The sequence below is a fragment of the Vigna unguiculata genome, chromosome 3 (assembly GCF_037176805.1).
Source record: "Vigna unguiculata cultivar grain cowpea cultivar isolate G323 ecotype 2 chromosome 3, ASM3717680v1, whole genome shotgun sequence".
NCBI lineage: Eukaryota > Viridiplantae > Streptophyta > Magnoliopsida > Fabales > Fabaceae > Vigna > Vigna unguiculata.
The window spans coordinates 23,685,758-23,705,075 of NC_140794.1; the positions used below are offsets into that span (position 1 = coordinate 23,685,758).

Here is a 19,318-nt window from a genome sequence, read left to right on the forward strand (position 1 = left end):
TTAATAAGAAAAAGCCTAAGTTAAATAGTTCAAAGTGTCAGCTTTGTGTCATACATGTATGCCATCCTAAAATCATGGATGCTAATTTGTTAAGCATTGGCTTTTAAAGCCAACTCTAACTAGCATGACATAACTGATACTAATTGATATAGGCTTGACCTCTATCAAGGATGGTGGCTCAAGAGGAGAATCCATATGGGAGTTACCTAATCTCTTCCATTGTTTTAGATTTAATTATGTTTGAATTTCTCTTAGTTGACTTGGTTGACTTAACATTGGTTGACTTGTTAACTTTTAATTAGGGTCAATTTGTTGACTAAATCATGGTTGACTTGTTGACTTTTGACTAAGGTCAACTTGTTGACTAAAGTTGACTTATCCTAAGTTGACATGCCAATTTTTTTGTTTCATCTTTGAAACGTATTTCCAAAGAGGTTTTGTTTCATCTTCTTGTTTGATAGTTTCATTAGATATACTCATCTTAATTTATTATAGTAAAAAAAGTTAAGCATACAAAATTTACTTAATATTTATAATTTAAAAATAAAATAAAAGTATATCATTTAAATAATTTTTATACCTAATCGATTTATAAAATTAAGTTCAAATTATGTAAATTAATTTTGACTCAAGCGTGTCTACGAACAAGGTATCAAACACTGCATCGTACGCACTCTGATTGTGTGTGTGTCCGTATTGAGTCGAAAGCAAGAAAACATGGTCACACCACCATATTAGAGTTTCCTAGGTTTCAAACCTCTGGAAAATATGACAAAAAGCAAGAAAGGATTGTTATCGACAAACATACCTTCAATTAAATTTCACTTTGGGAATAAGTTTATAATAGTAACATTTGATGTTAAGAAGTGAATTTTTAAATTTAATTTAACACTATAAAACCAGTTTGTAAAATATGAAATTTTCAACATACCTCCGAGGCTAAACCATATACATCTCAAAGACATTAATAAGTAATTCAATATCACTTTGACGCCAAATGATACAATAATTCTAACCAATAACAAATTTTGCACATAAATTTTGGATTAGTCTTATACATCTTCAAAAATTTACTTTAAAACTCATTTAAACCCTACAAAATTAACTTTACAGCAGGAAAGTAACTTTTCTTATTTTATTCTCTTTTAATATTCTGACCACTGAAAACTAAACACAGCCTTATTAGTATACAAACACAAGAGGCGTGGTATCATAACATACTAGTCCAGGTTCAATGCATACAATCTCAACACAAAACATTGAGTATCAGACATCTTTGGATCAAACAAAATAAAACAATACAGGCTGTAATTTACAGCAACAAGCAACATGGGAGAGATAGACTTTGCTTTTGTTCAGGCACCAGAACACAGGCCAAAATCATCAGTGATCGTGGCCGAAGGCATCCCTCTGATTGATCTGTCTCCCATAAACTACCAAACCGAAGAAGACACCATCCCAGTTTCTTGTATCCAAGACTTAGTCCAAGAAATAGGCAGTGCATGCAAGGAGTGGGGTTTCTTTCAGGTGATCAATCATAAGGTTCCTTTGGATAAAAGACAGAGGATTGAAGAGGCTGCAAGGAAGTTTTTTTCACTTGATTTGGAAGAAAAACTGAAGGTGAGAAGGGACGCAGTTAACGTGTTGGGGTACTTTGAAGCAGAACATACCAAAAATGTTAGGGACTGGAAAGAAATCTACGATTTCAATGTGCAGGAACCCACTTTTATACCACCTTTACTTCCACATGATGATGAGCAAAGCTTTCAGTTCCAATGGGATAATCGCTGGCCTCACAATCCTCCAGATTTCAAGTAATTCAATGCCCATAATATATTTCTGCTATTAAATTTGAGTTTAATTTCATATACTGTAAAAAATCTACACCTTCAATTCTGTCTCTATGTTGTATTTGTTTTACAAAGGTGAGGATTAAATTTGGCTCTAAGATCTTATGTGATGTATCTAAACTCTCATCATATACTAACAGAGAAACACTGATGTGATGCCAGAGAAGCATGCAAAGAATATGCACAAGAAGTGGAGAAACTTGCTTACAAGTTGATGGAACTTGTTGCCCTGAGCCTAGGCTTAGAGGCAAATAGGTTTCGCAGATACTTCACACATAACACCAGCAATATCAGACTCAACTATTATCCACCTTGCCCCTACCCTCATCTGGCTCTTGGCCTTGGACACCACAAGGACACTGGTGTTTTGACTGTGCTTGCTCAAGATGAAGTTGGTGGTCTAGAAGTAAGGAGAAAATCAGATGGAGAGTGGATTCGAGTCAAGCCCATTTTCAATTCATTCATCATTAATGTTGGTGATATGATCCAGGTATCAAAGTTTTCTCAAGGGAATATTTTCACTCTCTCTGTTTGAGGTTACTAATTTCTTCTGTTTTTCATTTCGTTTGATTTTACTTTCGTTTTGTCTGTTTGATTCGTCTGTCATGTCATCTTGTATGTTTTAGTTTCGTCTGACAAGTTCATTAAAAATGTTCCAATTTAGTCTGATAGCGTAGAATATTCAGACTGAGTGTTTAGTTTGATAAGTTCTATGTTTTGTGAATGTAGATTTGGAGCAATGATGCTTATGAAAGTGTGGAGCACAGAGTTGTGGTGAACTCTGAGAAAGATAGGTTTTCAGTTCCGTTCTTTCTAAAACCTGCACTCTATACTGATGTGATGCCCTTTGAAGAGTTGCTTGATGATAAAAACCCTCCTAAATATAGATCACTCAACTGGGGCAAGTTCCGTACGGCAAGAATGCGTAGTAATTTTTCCAAATCCAATGTTGAAAACCTCCAAATTTATCATTTCAAGTTTTCCAAGTGACTGAATCCAAGTTCATAAATTGAAGAATATGTGAACTTCAAGTTTATATGTATTGTAAATACTTCTAGTAGAGTAACAAAACCATATTTACCTTCCATTATATAGAATGCATTCTCTAATGTTATCCAAACCATAAGCCCTGAGAAATACTAAATTACTTTGGAAGGTGTTGGTGTCTTATGACAAGCATTACGTGCAAGTGATTGGAAAAATGTTTGTGACTGTATTGACAGGAAAAGCAATTACTTGCGTGAGCTTCCTCAATTTTTGTTGTAAATGTCAAAGTAAATTCAGTTATTCAGAAATCTTATTTTAATGATTTAGTGTTGTACTAATTATCTTAAGAGAAGTTTCAGTTATTCAGAAATATTATTTTAATGATTTATTGTTGTACTAATTCTCCTAAGAGCAATTTCAGTTGGTAATGATTCACATAATCATCTATATGCTTTACTTAAGTTTAAAAAATTGTTTCTCATGGTAAACTCTCTCTACGCCTGAAAACCACATTAACAAAATTTCTCAAAACACAACATCTTTCCTTATTAAAGTAGCTGACAGATACTAGAAAAAGGAATATGATGTAACCACTATACATTTTATCGCAAATTGTTATCCAGTAGATAAAGAATTAAAAGGATATCAACGCAATAGATTTATACTAGTTTATCTATAACTCTGACTGTTTAATTCTCTCTTAAGTCATAATGTTCTACTATAATAAAACCTTTGGTTACAAACGAGTATACCAATTACTCCTTGTTATTCCTTTTCTGTAAGACCAAGGATTATATGGTACAGGATTAGACGAGTATGAAGACGTATGACTCCAAATAGACTATTAAAGAACAAGGAAATAGCAGAAGTGATTGATTAGAGGAGTCAGGTATAAGAAAAAAAATAAAAATAGTAGAGATTGTGACCGATAAGGCGTAAACGAGGTAAGTGAGTTGTAGACAATGAGATATTCTAAGATAGATCAAGAGTCTAAGAAGAGAAACTGATAAGTATAAGCTGCCTTGATATCAAGGATAAAGGAGCTCCTACAAATAACAAAGAAAGAGGATGAAAATTCTTCTTCTCTCATTCAGTTCATGCCTTGAGTATTTAACAAAGATCACGTTGTTAATGATTGACTATTTGTGATTTATGGAAACAGAAAATATGACGTACATAAATGAATCTATAATAGAATTCACAAGTCGGCAAATATAAGAAATAATAACAAATTAAGAAATACTAAATCACTTGAAAATATTTCTACTTAGTGACAGTCATAGAGATACTTTGGCATCTTGGCCCATTTCTCATATTTTCTTCGTTGGAATCATATCCAACACATCTTTGGACCAAAGCTTATAGGGTCGTTGCTATCAATACCCACTGCTACAAAAGACACCTTGCCCTCAAGGTGATAGTCAAAAACAAGGTTAGCCAACGCTCCCAAGTTCAGTCTTCAGGTGCAAGTCCTTTCCATTGGACTAAAACAAACTTTGTAGGTGGAGAAATTGAAGAGTCCATATCGGTGTCCAAAAATGCAAGTGGCTCAATAATGAGCTTATTATCCTTTGGCTAGGGAGGGAAATCAACAAGAGAATGGAGAGAATGTTGTCGATTTGGTCATAGACGAACATAGACCCAATCATCCACGTTGAAAGAGACATCTTTGCGATGACGGTCTACGATCTCTTTCATGGTCAATTGTGCTTGCACAAGCTTCGTGTGCAATTGAGCAAGGAGATCCTGGTGAGTTGTAAGCAATGAATCCACTACCTCTACAAAAGAACTCGTTAAATAAAAAGGGATAGATGGAGGAGGTTTGCCAAATGTAATCTGGAAAGGAGAGGTCTCAGTAGCATAGTGGATCGATGTATTATAATACCATTCAGCAAGAGAAATGTAAATGCCCTAGTGGGAAGGGTGGGAGTGAACAAAAGAACAAAGATATTATTCTAGTGTGCGATTTATAACTTCAGTCTGCCCATTAGTTTCGGGATGATAATATGTGCTCATGCACAACTTTGTACCACATAGATGAAATAATTCACGCTAGAATCTATTGATAAAAATTGGATCACGGTTAGAAACCAGACTGTGTGGGATGCCATAGTGCTTGCAAACCATGTCCATGAAGAGTTGGGCGACTTAAATGTAGTGAAATGAGTGGGAAGGGTACCAAAATGAGCACCTTTAGAGAAACAATGACCAACTACAAAGATTATAGAATGACCCAGGAAGGAGGTAATCCCGTGATGAAATCAAGGGAAAGATCTTCCCAAGTGTCATGAGGAAGTGATAGGGGTAGTAATAAACCAACTCGTTTATGAGTTTCTTACTTAGTATGTTGACAAGTTGAACACTGAGAAACGAAAGTATGAAACATTAAACACACGCCCTACCAAAATAAGTTGCCCTAAATATGTGCCAAAGTTTTGGAAAGTCCCATATGACCTCCCAAGGGTGTAGTGTGGCATTCCTTTAAAAGAAGAGGGATAAAAGGGTTGTCCTGATTTAACCATATCTTGCCATCATACAACAGAAGATCATTGTGGATGTTGTAAAGTGGAAAAGTGGCTTGCTTCGTATATTAGCCAATAGTGAGACAAATTTAGGGCTATCTTGAAGAGATTGGCGTAATTTGTCCAGGAAAAGGAAGTGAGGCATAAAAAGAATGAAAAAGCGACCCTGGCTAGTATTAGTAGGACGAGAAGGTGTTTGCAACCACATTATGTTTTCGGGCTCTATATTGTATAGTATAGTCATACCCCAACAATTTGGAAAGGTAAACTCGCTACTCTAGAGTCTCAACCACTTGGAACATTAGGTCCTTAAGACTACGGTGGTCCATAAGAATAACAAAGGGATGGCCCAATAAGTAATGGTGTCGTTTCTTCATAATAGAAGTGATGGCTTGTAATTCGCGAACATAAGTGGAAGAACAAAGTAGTCTAACGTAGAAAGGTTTGCTAAATCATGTTGCATTAGAACAACACCTATAACAGAACCTAATACATTAGTCTCAAGTTGAAATGAAATCATGAAATTCGGAAGAGCGAAAACCGGGGCTTTTGTCATTGTTTGTTTTACCTAATCAAAAGCATATTGGGTCATAGGGCTCCAATTGAAGCGATTCTTTTTTAGAAGGGTCATCAATGAAGTAGCAATAAAAGGATAATCCTTTATGAAACAATGATAAAACCCTGTCAAACAAAGAAAGCCATGTAAAGCTTTAAAGGAAGTAGGTGATGGTCACTACACCATTGCTTGAATTTTAGAAGGATCTGCTACCACCCTTTGAGCAGATACAATATGACCTAAATAGTCAAGTTACTGCTAAGCAAAGAGGCATTTGGAACCTTTGAGAAAAAACTAATCCTGAAGCAAGGTCTGAAACGTGCTCTCTAGATGATTCAAGTGAGTGTCCAAGGTGATAAACCAAGATATCGTCGAAGAAAACGATGACAAATTTGCAAAGGAAGGGATTCAACAATTCATTCATCGTTGCTTGGAAATGTAGATGAGGCGTTGGAAAGACGAAAGGGCATGACCTGAAACTCATAATAGTCCCTATGGGTGCGAAATGTAGTGTTATGGATATTAGCGTCATGCATTTAGATTTGATGGAATCCTTGACGAAGTCCAGCTTGGAAAATAACTTAGCACCTCCCAATTCATCCAAAAGTTTGTCAATAATGGGTAAGAGAAATCTATCTTTCATAGAAATAGAATTTAGGGCTCGAAAATCCACACAAAACCTCCAAGTACCATCTTTTTTTTACAAGTAGAACTGAAGAGGAAAAAGGTAGTGGCTTAGCTGTATTAGTCCCATGTGGAGGAGTTCATCAATTTGTTTTTCAATATCACATTTTTGGAAATGGGGGTAACAGTAGGGACACGCATTGATAAGGGAAGAGTTGGGTAAATTGTGTATATGATGGTCAGTTGGGCAAGGTGGTTGTAAAGACATAAGGGAAAAGGAAAGTGATTGGTATTTGTTAAGCAAGGAGGAGAGGTGGGGATATAAGTGAGGGGGGGGGGGGGGGGTAATTGTATGTGGTTGAGATGGGGAATAATTGGGTAAAATCTATATGTGAAAATAAGTAGTAGCCAAATTGGTCTGGAAAATACGTTTGAGCTGGTGGATTGAAATATCCTGAGGTCCAAAGGGGGTGTAATGTGAACCTCATTTTCACAAGGACTGACTTAGGATATTTAGGGTTAGAACCTGTAGGAAACTTGGAAACTTAGTGAAAAGGTGGATTAGAAAGATGTTGAGATTCCATTCTGGACAGTATATTTGAAATGTCGATATCTTGAGTTGTAGAACTCCAATTAATGTGATTCCAAAATGATGTGAAAGTTCATGTTCTGAACTTTAATTTAGGCTTAAGAAACACTAATTTTGGATGCGTAGAACGAGGGTTATAACTATAAGACCCGTGAAATTTAAATAATTAAATAAATAATTACTTAATAAATACGGGTAGGGGAGCCTTTATGGCATTTAATGGAGATTGTTATGATGTGGAAAAAGTATTAGCTCAAATGGTTGAAAGTACTTGATTGTATGAGAAGACTTAGGTTCGAGTCCTATGTATGTCATTTATGTGTTATTTAATTGTTATTGTTTTAATTATGTGCATGATCATGTTGAGTGATAATAAAACCTTAGAATTATACACTAGTGCAGAATTCTCATTTTACCTCGCCTTATATGCCTCGGTTGGTCAGGAACCGAAGCATATAATGGTGCGGTGGCATTTTTGCAATTTCAGCCAAGTTTTAGGTCTCGGTTCTCCAAATACCTGAAGCCAAAAAGGGGTATAGGCCCCGGTTTGCCCAAAACCGGTGCCAAATGGTGGTATAGGCCTCGATCCAGTAAGACCCGAAGCCAAAAAGTGGTTGGACGTTGGCTGTTTGGCCTCGGTCCAAGGAGACCCGGTGCCAAAAGGGGGTCTATGGCTTCGGTTCCCCTAACAACCGAAGCCATAGGGTTTATTTAGGGTTCGAATTTCGCGAACCATTTTTCTTCCCCTCTGCAACTCCTTCCCCTCGCTCTCTCTCTCGCGCACTCTCTCTCTCTCTCTTCGCAAAAGTGGCTTAAGGTTAAGCCTGGAACTGTTCCTGTGTGCCACTTTCTTCCTGGTGGAGCTCGTGACGATGAAGTCGACGACGTCGTCAGGGGAGCAGAGGTTGAGCGGCACAGCGGCGAACTAGGTTGTGGCGCCGCTCTGGAGGAAGAGGACAGAATACTCCGACGGGATCTGGAGGAGGGTGCGAATACTCCGCTCATGTCAGATCCGCCCCAGTTGTAGAGCTCGGATTGGGCACGGAGGAGAACCTTTTCCGGGAGGGTGGCGGGGCCGGCGACGAAGTTGAAGACGCGATCTTGGGCGTGGGTGAGGGGTGGGGGTTGGGTGTGGAGTTGGGTGGCGCATTTGATTGATGTGGGTTTGAAGAAGGTGGGGCGAGGGGAGGAGAGGCGGAAATGGGTGGTGCGGTTTTGGAAGAAAGGTTGCCTTTCTATCAGTGATGATTGCGGGAGATGAGGTGGTGGAGAGTGGATCGCCGCCGGAGAATGAAACTGGGTATATGGCACCGGTTTTGAAACAACCGAAGCATAAAAATGGGTATATGGCTTCGGGTGATAACCGAGGCCAAAAGGGGTACATTTTGGCCTCGCCCCAATATGCCTCGGTTCGAGACCCGAGGCAAAATGTGAAAAATAACCGGGGCAAAAAGCCCTTACTGCACTAGTGATAAGAATTATCACAAAGCATGAATTGGTTAAATGGTTGTGTATCGATTGGACGTTGCATGGTTATGAGTTCAAACCTTGGTAGCTTCACATTAAACTTTATTTTTTCTATAATTAGTTTTGGCATGAATATCAAAAGCAAGAAACCTTGAAGCCAAGGGAAGGATGGAAAATCATCATAAGACAACCATTGAATGACCATTAAGCTAATTTAAATGCCAATATTCGTTTTAGGAACATTAACCTTCATTAACACCTAATTAAATGACCAATTGAGGGAAAAATGATGGGTTTTTGGAGCTGCCAAAGGAAAGGGTTACAAAGGGAGAGTATTTTTGTTTTTTTTTTTTGGAGAGGATGGCAAGGTTTGGAAGCAATCTTGGAAGGAGACAAGGGCTGGATTGTGTTGTGGTGCACAAGACCTTGAAAAATGTTCCAAAACTAAGCAAAGGAATCCAGGTTAGGGGAGCTATAACTTGTTAGTCTTGCATTATAATGGATGCGTGGAGGATACGAATCATTATAATTAGAAGCTGGATTGCGTGAGAATTGATGGAAATCCGCATGCCAGGGGAAACTGGGAAAAGCTGAGGTTCGCAAGCGCAAGGGAAGAGTTGTAGGAACCGCTTGGCGACACCCAATTGGCCACCAGGCGCCATACCAGAGATGTGTGGTGTTCTGATTCACGAAAAATGGTGTTTTTCGTTTTTTAGCGGAACAAGAACAGCCCAGTGCTGGTTTTGTACCGCCAGGTGCCAGGTTCCTGATTTCTGGGCGCTAGGCGCCATCGTTTTTCTAATTCGCACAATTTTCGTAAAACTGCATTTCTCGGTTCGTTAACTGTCTGATTTAGGTGAAATTTTGACAGGTTGTCCATAACATGTGGTTCTTCACTTTGAACGGTAGAGATTTGATTTGGAGGTCAATAGCTAGAGATATACGTTACTCAATATTGTTGTGGAATCTTTAAAATACATGAATAAGCTCTTGATAATTTCAAGTAACCTCTAATAAAGCATGATTGGGTTATGTCGTAAGTCTCTATCAATTCGAATGTCCCTTTGGGTTAGTCACATGTTGAGAATTGGTTATTGGTGAATGCATATGTGTCAATATTAATTTGCATTGGTGCATAGGATCATGTGCTTAAATTGTTAGAGTGTTGCTGCTTATATTTGTTCGAGCATGCGTTATTCATAAGTTAGAATTGAATGCTAACATGGTTTTAAAGGGGGAATATATAAATAAAATGTGAATGGATTGATTTTACTTTGTTCTGGGTGCTTAAAAATCAGTATTGCGTAAGTACTGGTGTAGCACCCAGCGGTGGTGTTTGACCGCCAGGCGATAGCTATGAAACCAGTAGAGAATTGAAGCGTGTGGCTCTTGGCGTTAGGGGTTGTCCCATCAGGCGATGCTTGTAGAAATAGTAGCATCAGAGGCACTTGGCGTCTGGCGGCATGTGTGCCCCGCCAGGCGGTCTGGAAGCCTTTTGTGTCGGGCGACTCGTGTGGAGAGCCAGCAATTTTTGATGAAGCAGACATTATGTTTTGCTTGTGTTGGATGTGCGTGGTCTACGAGGCTTTAGGCGATATCTCAAGGGTCAGATGCTGGATTATTTCTAGAGTTGTGGCCTAGGATAGAGGGTAACACGAGCATTCTTTGAGTTGTGGCACGAAATAGCGAGTGTTCCCGCATGTGTTCTACAAGTGGTGGCTTGTAGGTTGGACAACAACGATAGCTTGAGACTATCAACCAAAGACGTAGAACATGGATTACATGGTGGTGGCCATGTGTGATGAGACCAAAGGATGAAGTTCCTTTAATGTGTGTGTTTTGTTATATAAATTGTTGCATATGTTTATATTCCTTTAACTCACCCTATCTGTGTGTGTTTGGCGATGATCGTGTATGCGGTACACGGGAGCAGATGATGTTACAAGTGGTATTGGTGGAGCGTAGAACCGGAGCGTGGGCTAGTTTGGAAACTTTATGGCAACATTTTATCATTTTTATGAGTTTTAAGGATTTTCTTGTAATCATTTGAATTACAGAACTTTGCTTTATAATAAGACTAAGTTGATAAGGTATTGTGTTTAATAAATATTTGGATTGGATTTGGTTTTATCAGTGTAATAAAGATTTAAATTTCCGCAGTTTTTGGGAAACAATTTATAATAAATGAAGTATTATTATTATGTTTTTGTTTTATTATTTTAAATTAAAATCTCGTCTGGATATTACAATGACTCTGTGATAAATTAGGAAAGAAGTGAGTTTTTGATTTCGAGTTAAAGAATATGTGAATATGAAAGGTGGAAGGAAATAATCACTCTTTCTAAGGGAGGCAACAGACTAAGGTGGAAAGTCCTTTGATAAAGCCAAATTTTCTTGAATCACTCAAGAACTTAGGAGAATCACTTTCGCTAAAATAAAAGAGATACATTCTAATTTTCTGAATAAAACTTAACTTGTCTTCATTGATAAAATGGTTCAGCTTATAAAGAAGCTTTAACCACTATAATTACAAAAGACCCATAAATTGCAATTACATCTCACTTAAGATATTTATGATCTCACTACTTAGTGGTTGATTGTAACTACAAATTTGGCAGCCCAAAAGTCACCCAAAAATCATTCAGCTATTTCATCCTCTTGGTCTCCTAAAGGCTTATTCTTAAGTTGGCAAATGAGCCTGATGAGTTCAAATTTTTGCCCTCATTTAATATTTAAATTTGGGGATTTAATTGATTTTTCTGTTCTTAAAGATTGATTTAATTAGGATTTGTGATTATTGGATTTATTGAGTAAGTTTGGTAAAAGTGGCGTAAAAAATTGATTTTAGTTGCATAAAATATTATTGGATATTCTAACGTTTGTTAATGCAGCTGAAATTTATTTTTGGTCAATTAATAGTGTGATTTTAAAATGTTCAAAGTTACAAAATAAGTCCAAAATCAAGAAATTCTGAAAAAGAATAAATCAGGAGCTAAATGCACCCCCAGTTTTTACTTGCACACTCCTTTTAAAGTGGACCACCAAAAACCTGTTCTGCACCCCCAGTTTTCACTAAGTTGCACCCCTCCTACCACTTAAACTCCACTCAACCAGATCATGCCATGTGGCAATCCCCACCTCTTAAAATTAGCCAACCAGAACAAGCCACGTGTCATAATCCTACCTCACCAAATTAACCAATCAGATTCTGCCACGTCATCATCTTCATCTCCCAAAACCCTAACCCTAGTTTCCCTACCACCTTCCATCACCATGGCAGCCGCCGCCGCCATCTCCGGCCGCCACAGTTCGCGCACCTACCACCACCGCGCCTCCGTCTTCTTCGCGCCACCATCTTCTCCCGCGGCCACCACCGTCAACTCGCCGGAGTTCCACCACAAATCGCGTGCTCCATTTCCGCGGCCACTCGCGCAAAACGCCACCATCTTCCTCCATTCGCGCCTCCGTCTTCTCCGCAGTTCCGTCAAACTTCCTCGCGCACCACCGCACACAGCACCATCTTCTCGCCTTCGCGCCGCCGTCACGAACCATCCTCTCCATTCTCGCAACCTTCTGCAACAACGTCCACGCAGCCACCGCGCTTACACCTGCATCTACGCAGCTTCACGCCACCTCCATGAACACCATCGCGCACCACCATGGCAGCTCTGCAGCGCACACGAACAACCTCCGCGAAGCTTCTCCGCAGCTCCGTCGCGCCTCCGACTGCCACCACCGCGAGTTCTTCTTCCCGCGAGCGCGTCAGCCACCGCTGCGACAACGAACACCACCTCGCCGGAGAAGAAGCCGGAGCAGCCGCCGTCAGCCGCGCAGCCAAGGAGAAGAGTGTGAGAGTGAAACCCTAGTTCTGGAGAGAGACACTCTGCGCCACGTGTCAGGCTGCTATTGGACAGTCAAACTGGTCAACTGGTCAACTCTGGTCAACTGGTCAAAGTCAGCAGTCAAATTCTGGTCAATTTTGTAAAAATGCTTAAATAAGAGGGGCAGAATTGGAAATTGGACAGAAATTGAGTTGTTAATTAATTAAATAAAAATAAAAGATTTTAGCAACTGACAGATAAAGCCCAAAGTCCAGTGGAACCTTATATAAAGAGACTTAAGGGAGCAGAAGAGGGAAACTGACAATTTTACAACTCACAACTTAGACACTTAGAACTCTCTGGTTTTGGCAGATACCGTCTCCACCACATCTCTCATTCTTTCTTTTATTTTCTTTCTTTCATATCATCATGTATTCCATCAAAGCCATGGAGGGCTAAGCTTTTAAGGGTTGATTCCACTGTAATTTCTTAAATGGATTCTGAGGTTAGATGAATTTATATGTTTTGTTATTTTGATTATTGTTGTGGTTTTTGTTTATCTATGTCCTTTGCTTCTTAATCGAATAGAGAATAATGATTTTAAATCTACATGCATGCTAATCATATGAGTTAAGAGGTTTTTAAATAAAATTGAGACTTTACTTTGATTTTGTTTAGAAACTTTCATTTGATTAAATAAGTTTTTGCCAATAATTGAGACTTTAATTTGATTAGAGGTAATTACTTTAACTAAAATTAGTCAAGACTTTACTTTGATTAATTAAGTTTTCTATTTGGTAAAGAAACAAAGGAATAGACATGATTAGGCATAGTAAAATTAATTGAGACTGTACTTTGATTGAATTTACTATGGACAATCTAACAATTCTCACTTTTAATTGAGACTGTACTTTGATTAAAAGTGAGGATGCCAACAAATGAATTGAGTCTTTACATTGATTGATTTGTAAATCAACAACAATAATTAATTTAACAATAATCTCTAGATAACCAATGAAGAATCTTATTTAGAAAAAGCAGTGGAATTGACCTATTTACTATTACTGTGTTTACAATCTTCCGTGTCATTTTCTTTACATAAAAAAACCCCCCCTATTTTTATAGTTGCTAGTTTTAAATTGCATTTTTGAGAATCAAATATTTGAGATCAATTCCGTATTCGTTGTGAGACGACTCAGGGTTATCTTAACCCTAACTATTTTCTTCACTACAAACTGGCAATACTGAAGTTGCTAAAGTAGTGGTAATTTGATCGCCTAACGACAGCGATATCAAATTTGGCGCCGCTGCCGGGGAATACGGTTAGTATTTCTTTTATTTTGATTCTGTTTTTATTTATTTTATTTATTTTATTTTATTTTATTTTTTATTTTTTATTTTTCTTTATTATTTATTTTACGCATATACGTTTGATATAGTTTGTTATTTTGTAGTATCTAGTTTTCTGTTAATATACTCCAAGCAAAGTTCTATTTTTGTTTTGATTAAGAATTTCTTTTAAGAAATTTTTGAGACTAGTTTGGAAAACTCTGTCTAGGAAAGACTTGGTATTTAAGTTGTCCATTGTGACGCACCTCTCTTTCCTGGGAGTAGACCCAACGACATCTTAACTCATTTCTTTCTTGAAATCTTTCTCCAAAACAAGAATAGGAAGAAAAAAAAACACACAGGGAAACACTTTCAGGTGGACTTGCATAGTGCATGACTCGGGCCAATCCGGGTCAATTTTATCAACTTGATTCAGAACTTGAAAGGAACTTGCGTAAATCACGTAGGAGACTTGAACTCAGGTGTTCTACTGAAGGAGCACCATCATCATCTGAACCTACCACTGAAAGTGTACCACTAGAATCACCTCTGGTGATTAACATATCTTCTGATCCATCACCTGAACCAGAAATTCAAGAAGATAGAATGGAAGAAAGAACAATAAGAGAGTTGGCTTCACCGGATGCAGCAATTACACAAAACATGTGCATCCAATATCCAGATGGAGAATGTGAGCTTAAGTCTGGGTTAATCCATCTTTTACCCAAATTCCATGGATTAGCAGGAGAAGACCCATACCATCATTTGAAGGAATTTCATGTTGTTTGTTCATCCATGAGACCTACAACAGTGACAGAGGAACATATCAAGCTTAAGGCTTTTCCATTCTCATTGCAAGATGCCGCTAAGAATTGGTTATACTGCCTTCCGCCAGGATCCATCAATACCTGGGAGACTCTGAAAAGATTATTTCTGGAAAAGTTTTTTCCAGCATCTAGAGTTGCTGCTATTCGCAAAGATATTTATGGGATAAGGCAACAAGAAAGAGAAAGTCTTCACGAGTATTGGGAAAGATTCAAAAAGTTGTGTGCTTCCTGTCCTCATCACCAAATAAACGAGCATCTCCTCATTCAATACTTTTATGAGGGATTGAGTATCATGGATAGACAAATGATAGATGCTGCAAGTGGAGGGTCATTGATGGACAAAACGCCAACAAATGCAAGACAATTGATTGAAACTATGGCATCGAACCATCAACAATTTTCCACAAGGAGTAATTCTATAACTCTATTGAAGGGAACCCATGGAGTAGAAGCTTCATATGTTGCAGATCACAAGAAATTAGAAGGGAAGTTGGATGACTTAGCAGCCATGGTAAGGACCTTGACAGACTTACAGAAAAAGCCTATCCCTTCTACTTTATGTGGAATTTGTGCTTCTACTAATCATCCTACAGAGGCTTGTTCTATGTTAAAAGAGACAGGGACGTTAGACAATGAACAACCTCAGGCATATGCTGCAAACATCTATGGCAATAATAGACCACCTCGGCAGCAATACAACCATGATCTGTCCTCCAACAAGTACAACCCAGATTGGAAGGAATATCCCAGCCAGAAATGGGGAAATCAACAGCCTCAACACCAACAAGTCTATGTTCCACCTCAACAGAGGCAACAACCACAACCAGCGGCAACCTCTGGTGATTCAAACATGGAGGCAATGATGAAAATGATGGCTGACATGATGAAGGGACAAATCAATGAGTTGAAACAAACGATGGAAGCAACCAATCAAAACTTGCAAAACCAGATTGGACAAATGGCAAATGAGTTAAATCAGATGAAGTCTCAACAAGGCTCAAGCAATTTGCCTGCACAAACTGTAATCAACCCGAGAAATGTAAGTGCTATTACTTTAAGATCGGGTAAGCAAATACAAGGTCTTGGGGATGCCCAAGAAGATGAAGATAAGGACAATGAAGTTGTACCTAATGATGAAAGAGGAAGATCAGATGAAGCAACACAAGCAACATCTGAGATGTCTGCACCCAGTGATAACTCCAGGTTGGTATCCCCTAATACTTCCTCTGAAAATCCTTCTCCTTATTCTCCTCCTCCTCCCTATCCAAACCGTTTGAAACCAAAAACTAAAAAGATGGAGGAGTTAGACAAAGAAATCCTGAATACTTTCAAGAAAGTGGAGATAAACATTCCTTTGTTGGATGCTGTGAGACAAATTCCTAAATACGCCAAGTTTCTCAAAGAATTATGTACACATAAAAGGCGTATTATGGACAAAGAGGTAGTGAACATGGGAAGAAATGTCTCTAGCTTAATTAAGAAGCCTGCAGTCAGAATGCCGCAAAAGTGTAAGGATCCAGGTATGTTTTCTGTTCCCTGCATTATAGGAAGTACTAAGTTTGACAATGCTATGTTAGATTTAGGAGCTTCTATTAATGTAATGCCTTTATCTGTTTTTACTTCACTTCATCTTGGACCTCTTAAGTCTACTGGTGTGGTCATTCAATTGGCCAACCGTAGCACAGTTAACCCTGCAGGTGTGCTAGAAGATGTGCTTGTCCGTGTGGACAAGTTAATTTTTCCTGCAGATTTCTATATCTTGGACATGAAGGATGATGAAGGAATGAGTTCAACCACAATCATCTTGGGAAGACCATTCATGATGACAGCACGTACCAAGATAGACGTGCATGCAGGATCCTTAACTATGGAGATAGGAGATGAGAAGGTGCAGTTCAACGTGCTAGAAGCCATGAAGCACCCAATTGAAGACCATTCTTTGTTTTGTATTGATTTATTGAGTAATGTAGTGAACAATTATGCTTTTGGACTTTTGGACGTTTTATCTGGTTTTTCTTCTTCTTTGGATTTTTCTTTTTCGAATATTTCGGGCTCAATTTTAGACGAAGGAGAAAATTGTAAAACAGGTGATGTTGAGGACGCGGTTTCACTATTTGATACCTCTGTGGCGTCCAAGTGTGATGCTGAGGTGGCTGAAATTACCTTAGGCAGTAAAATGTTGCCATCTGTGGAACAGCCACCCACTTTGGAGTTGAAACCTTTACCATCTCATTTGAAATATGTTTATCTTGAAAGGGATGGGAAACTCCCTGTTATTATATCTGCCTTGCTTACTGATGAGCAGGAACAAAAGCTATTGCAGGTTATCAAAGATCACAAGCGAGCAATAGGCTGGACTTTGGCAGATATTCCTGGTATTAGTCCTTCTTTCTGCATGCATAGAATACTCTTGGAGGAGGATGCTAAGCCAGTGAGGCAACCTTAGAGGAGACTGAATCCTCAGCTGATGGAAGTTGTGAAGAAAGAAGTCACCAAGTTGCTACAAGCAGGTATTATATATCCCATTTCTGACAGCACTTGGGTGAGTCCTGTACATGTGGTCCCCAAGAAATCTGGGATCACCGTGGTCAAGAATGAGAAGAACGAGTTGATTCCTACTCGTATTCAGAATAGCTGGAGGGTCTGTATTGATTATAGAAGACTAAACCAGGCCACCAGGAAGGACCACTTTCCTTTACCATTCATGGACCAGATGCTAGATCGATTGGCAGGTAAGTCTCATTACTGTTTTCTTGATGGATTCTCTGGGTATTTTCAGATTTGTATTGCCCCAGAGGATCAACATAAGACTACTTTTACTTGTCCATTCGGTACATATGCTTATAGGAAAATGCCATTTGGCCTTTGCAATGCTCCTGGAACATTTCAGCGATGTATGATGAGTATTTTTACAGATTTGTTGGAGCATTGTATTGAGGTTTTTATGGATGATTTTAGTGTATATGGTTCATCTTTTGATCACTGCTTGTCTAATCTTGCTAGAGTCTTGGAGAGATGTGAAGAAACTAACCTTGTTCTAAATTTTGAAAAATGTCATTTTATGGTGGAACAAGGTATAGTTTTAGGTCACGTTGTTTCCAAGAATGGTATATCTGTAGATCCTGCTAAAATTGATATTATTTCACAATTGCCTTACCCCTCTTCTGTGAAAGAGGTTCGATCTTTTCTTGGACATGCAGGATTTTACAAGAGGTTTATCAAGGACTTCAGCAAGATAGCCAACCCTCTCTCCAACTTGTTGCAAAAGGATGTAGTATTTGACTTTGGAGAGAGGTGCAAAGATGCGTTTGATACATTGAAAAAGGCGCTTACCACCACTCCTATCATCCAGCCACCTGACTGGACATTACCGTTCGAGCTGATGTGTGATGCATCAAACTTTGCAGTAGGAGCGGTGCTTGCACAAAAAGATGGGAAGCTATCACATGTGATATATTATGCTTCCAGAACGTTGGACACAGCGCATGCTAACTACACCACGACTGAGAAGGAATTATTGGCTGTTGTGTTTGCCTTGGACAAATTCAGACCGTATATACTTGGTTCCAAGGTAATTGTTTATACTGATCATGCAGCATTAAAATTCCTTCTGAAGAAAGCAGATTCGAAACCAAGGTTGATCAGATGGATGCTACTGCTCCAAGAGTTTGACATTGAGATTCTAGACAGAAGTGGAGCACATAACTTGGTAGCCGATCATCTTAACAGGATTGAAAATGGAGAAGATAACATTCCTATTAAGGATGACTTTCCTGATGAAGTCCTCATAGCATTGACTGCTGTGAAAGATATGTTTCCTGAACCTTGGTTTGCTGACATTGTTAATTATTTGGTTGTTTCTGCTATTCCTCCTTCCTTCTCCAAATATGAAAGAATCAAGCTAAAAAGTGAGGCAAAATACTATATCTGGGAAGACCCAATCTTATGGCGCATTGGTAGTGACCAAGTCATAAGGAGGTGTGTTCCAGATATCGAGATACCTCATGTGCTTGAGTTCTGTCATTCGTCTCCTTTTGGTGGACATTATGGCACACAAAGAACAGGTAGGAAGGTGTTGGATTGTGGATTATATTGGCCTACCATTTTTAAAGATGCACAAAGGGTATATGAAAATTGTGAGCAGTGCCAAAGGGCAGCGAGATCCATTACAAGAAGGGATGAAATGCCTCAACAACCCATGCTATATTGTGAGGTATTTGATATTTGGGGTATTGATTTTATGGGTCCTTTTCCTCCTTCTTTTGGGTTTTCTTATATTTTGCTTGCTGTAGACTATGTCTCCAAATGGGTGGAGGCTATAGCTACAAGGACTAATGATTCTCGAGTTGTTATGAGTTTTGTCAGGTCTAACATTTTCTGCAGATTTGGGATACCACGAGCCATCATCAGTGACCAGGGGACTCATTTCTGTAATAGGCTACTTGAGAACATGTTGAAGAAGTATGGGGTGACACATCGCATTGCTACACCATATCACCCCCAAACCAATGGACAAGCAGAGATCTCTAACAGAGAGATTAAAAAGATACTAGAGAAAGTAGTGAAGCCTAGTCGAAAGGGTTGGGCCACAAGATTGGATGAAGCACTTTGGGCACACAGGACAGCCTACAAAACACCTATAGGTATGTCACCTTTCAGGGTGGTTTTTGGAAAGGCTTGTCATCTACCTGTGGAGATTGAACATCGGGCCTATTGGGCCGTGAAAGCATGCAACTTGGATTTGGA

The 19,318-nt window shown here is 38.8% G+C and overlaps 1 protein-coding gene across 1 annotated transcript; it reads left to right on the forward strand.

Moving 5' to 3' along the window:
* The first annotated feature begins 1,203 nt into the window (after positions 1–1,203).
* LOC114176429 (fe(II)/2-oxoglutarate-dependent dioxygenase 4-like) lies at positions 1,204–3,159 on the forward strand. Its single transcript, XM_028061472.2, has 3 exons — positions 1,204–1,814; positions 2,013–2,340; positions 2,580–3,159. Exons 1-3 carry the CDS (start codon positions 1,330–1,332, stop codon positions 2,838–2,840), a joined length of 1,074 nt encoding a protein of 357 aa, XP_027917273.1. The 5' UTR covers positions 1,204–1,329; the 3' UTR covers positions 2,841–3,159.
* Positions 3,160–19,318: the final 16,159 nt, after the last annotated feature.